Genomic DNA, 3,218 nt, shown 5'->3' with positions numbered 1-3,218 from the left:
GGCATAAAATCAAACCAAAATGTCATTGCTAGGAATATGGATATATTTAGGGTCACACTGGTCAGCCAAAAACGTAACCCAGTTCCTTTTCATCAAAGTGATCTATATGCATCACCCTCCTTCTTACAGAAATTAGGCCCATAAATAAGCAACACAGTCGGAATTAAGTATTGGTCAGAGGAAGTCCATAGAGTGCCCAAGTCGTGGAGTTTAAACAAAAAACTTTGTTTCTTTCGTTTACTTTACTATACCCAAATTAACAACGCTTTAATTTGTAATACCCTACAATTGTTAGGGAGTACACTTATAAGAAATGCTGCAAAATCGGGAGTACACCTCCGCCGGACTAAAAAATATCGAAATATATTATTAGATATAAGTAACCGAATTATAAGTACGCACTCCAAACATTGTTTATAAATAGTTTATTGAGAGTACAGGGTTTTTGGTGTATAATTCCTATTTAACTTGTTTTAGGTTCATATGCTCTCTCCGCCCCACAGCTTCATGAATCGCCGGAGGAACGACCTAGGCTTCCGGGAAAGTGCGATGACAGGGCGGCGTTTGAGGGTCACGTGCTCGTGCCACTTCATCTCGGCCGCAAAAGCCAGTCCGGACAGGATCAGTCCGAAGGTCCAGGTGCGCAGAACGCTGGCGAAGAAGCTGAGGGTCAGGGCCACAGGCTCCTCGTCGAAAAGGTGCACCTGGATGCGGTGGAGATGCAGTGCCTCCCAGAACGCCTCGCGCTTCCAGTGGTTCATGAGGCCCGCCTGCTGGGCGATCATGATGTACTCGGTCATGGGGGAGCGCAGGTGGGAGTCCCGGTGCATGGGAAAGACGTGGTAGAAGGGGCCCTCGCAGATGTCGGTTAGTCGGAAGATTGGCTTCCGCAGATGGAGTTGCTGCATGTCCAGGAAGCGCCAGCGGTCGCTGCTCACCGTGTAGCCAAAGGAGGTGTTGAATGGGTCGCGGTGCAGGTCCAGCATGTGCTTGTCCACCAAGTCCACCTGGCGCATATAGCTCTCGGGATATTGCGCCGGTGATTTGGCCATCCTTTCATGCTCGACGGCCAGCATCTTGATCCTGAGGTTCGCCTCCACCACGTCCTGCACCGTGTTCACCTGTCGCTGCGGTGGGGCAGTGGTGAAGTAGCTGGTCATCCGGGAAATGTACAGGTTCGACGTGACGATGCCCCAGATGGCCAGCACAATGTAGAGATAGCGCATACGCAGCGTGGGCGTCCGGATGATGAAGGTGGGCGCACTGTAGGTCAGGGTGCAGATGGACTGTAGGAATGCGGCGCTGAGGTCCCGAGGTCTCAGGGGGGAACACAACCAAATGGCCAAGGCAATGTACAGTGTGAATAGGGTGATCAGTATCCAAACATTATTCTGGAGAGCCTCCTGCATGAACTGATCCGCGGGAGACTGGTTCCGATAGGGCACCATGATGCAACAGTCGTTGATGCCAATGGGATAGCTGTAGCTGACCACATATTTGGACGTTATTTCGGTGAAGGAGTGGATCAGGGTCTCGTACACTCCCTGGGCCACCAGGTCCAGCAGGTCTGTGATGTTCAAATAGCCCACTGTCATATTGACACTGGTGTCCAAGAGGGTGGCGTTGACGAACTCAAGGAATCCCAGGAATAAGTTCCCACTGGTGCCGTGAACGTAGTTCTTCTCGTACCTGTTGGTGGGCCGATCCGATTTAAAGACCCGCGGCAGATCGTACAAGATGGGGGTCTTCACCACATAGCCCTTCATGTTCTTGGCGTACTTCTGGAAGAAGTCCTCAGCCCTCCATTCGCCCGTCTTGTTGACCACCGAGGGTGTGGGATAGGGATCCAGCTCGAAGACACTGTCCTTGATGGTGACCAGCAAGGTGTTGATGAACTGCTGTCTCCACACCCAATCGTAGATGCTCTTGATTCCATCCGAGAATTTTAAGAAGGCCTCCGGATTCGAGTCGATCTCCCGACTTTCAAGACTGGGGAAGAGAATGAATATCGTCTTGAGCCAGCGAATCCCTCGCAGACTCTGCGCAGCTACCTCCATAATGGGATCCTCCTTGCCCGTAGTGAAGACCATCACCAGGGAGGGGGTGCTGATGAACTGCATCATCGGTGTGGCCACGTGGTGCTCCCGCGTGATTATCAGGTTGGGTGCCAAGGGAAAGTAGGTCCAGAAGTCGTGAAAGAACTCCTGCGAATTCTTGTTCGTGAGGTCTAGCCTCTCGGATATGTAGAAGATGAAGTTCTTGAAGTGGTAAAGCTGCGTTATCCTGGAGAACATTTCCAGGATGAACGAGTTGTTCAGCAGCAGGATGTTCTCGGAGACATTTGGGAAAATGTCCCGTTCGAGGAGAATAAGCTCCACAGCTTGATTGTCCATATTTGTTCGGCGACTGCCAGTGGGTTACTGTCAAGTTGAAGGACGCTGCGCCCTTTGCATGTGCACCCAGTAAGCTGTGGCTCATGCCTAGCATTTAGCACCATTCTTACTGTAGCCACATTCTGCCCAGGACGGCCCAGGAGCGGCTCTGGGTTAATAAATTGTAAGCCTAAAAGACCTTAACTTTCTCAAAAATATTTAACGGAAGCGAAATTAAATGTGTATTAATCTATAGTTATATCTTGGCTTCGTTGTTTACTTCAACAATCCTTAGCGCTCTAATTGTGGGAGAAGAGATCTTAACTTGTATAAAATTTTTTTTTTTTTTTATGACCATTTCAGAATTAAAATGTTTAAACTGTTCCGGAAATAGTTATATTAGGGATACATTGTTTTCACTTCGTCGACCCTTGGCGACCCTGTACTTAATCAGCTCAGCACACGTTTATTAGCTCATAAGGCCCTACTGCAATTTTATCTTAAGTGCGAATCGGACATATTTAACATTTCGCGGTTTATGCGACAAGGGCCATATAATTGGACAAATAGTTCCTGGTCATGCGATGGCCCATCGCTTCGAATTCAGCCAAATGCATGTCCTCTCGAGCCAAATTAAGACCGACAGGGCCGCAAATGGGTCAGTTTAAGCCCTAATTGCATCTATGAATTTTAAATACCTCTGCTGGGCGTCAACAATTTTATGCCACGTTAAATGCACTCACAGAAATCAAAATTGAAAGTTGAAGGCACGCATTGATTGTTGCGCCTCCACAATGGGTTCTGAATAAATTCATTGACGTGAAAAACGTGAGCTGCTGAATTATA

The 3,218-nt window shown here is 48.6% G+C and overlaps 1 protein-coding gene across 1 annotated transcript; it reads right to left on the bottom strand.

Moving 5' to 3' along the window:
* Positions 1 to 459: 459 nt before the first annotated feature.
* Positions 460 to 2,448, bottom strand: LOC108026523 (uncharacterized). The gene has a single exon (XM_017097469.3). It carries the CDS (start codon positions 2,391 to 2,393, stop codon positions 480 to 482), a length of 1,914 nt encoding a protein of 637 aa, XP_016952958.1. The 5' UTR covers positions 2,394 to 2,448; the 3' UTR covers positions 460 to 479.
* Positions 2,449 to 3,218: the final 770 nt, after the last annotated feature.

This window comes from Drosophila biarmipes, chromosome 2R (assembly GCF_025231255.1).
Source record: "Drosophila biarmipes strain raj3 chromosome 2R, RU_DBia_V1.1, whole genome shotgun sequence".
Taxonomy (NCBI): Eukaryota; Metazoa; Arthropoda; class Insecta; order Diptera; family Drosophilidae; genus Drosophila; species Drosophila biarmipes.
Note: the sequence above shows the minus strand (reverse complement) of the source record. Positions and strands in the feature narration are given on the sequence as shown.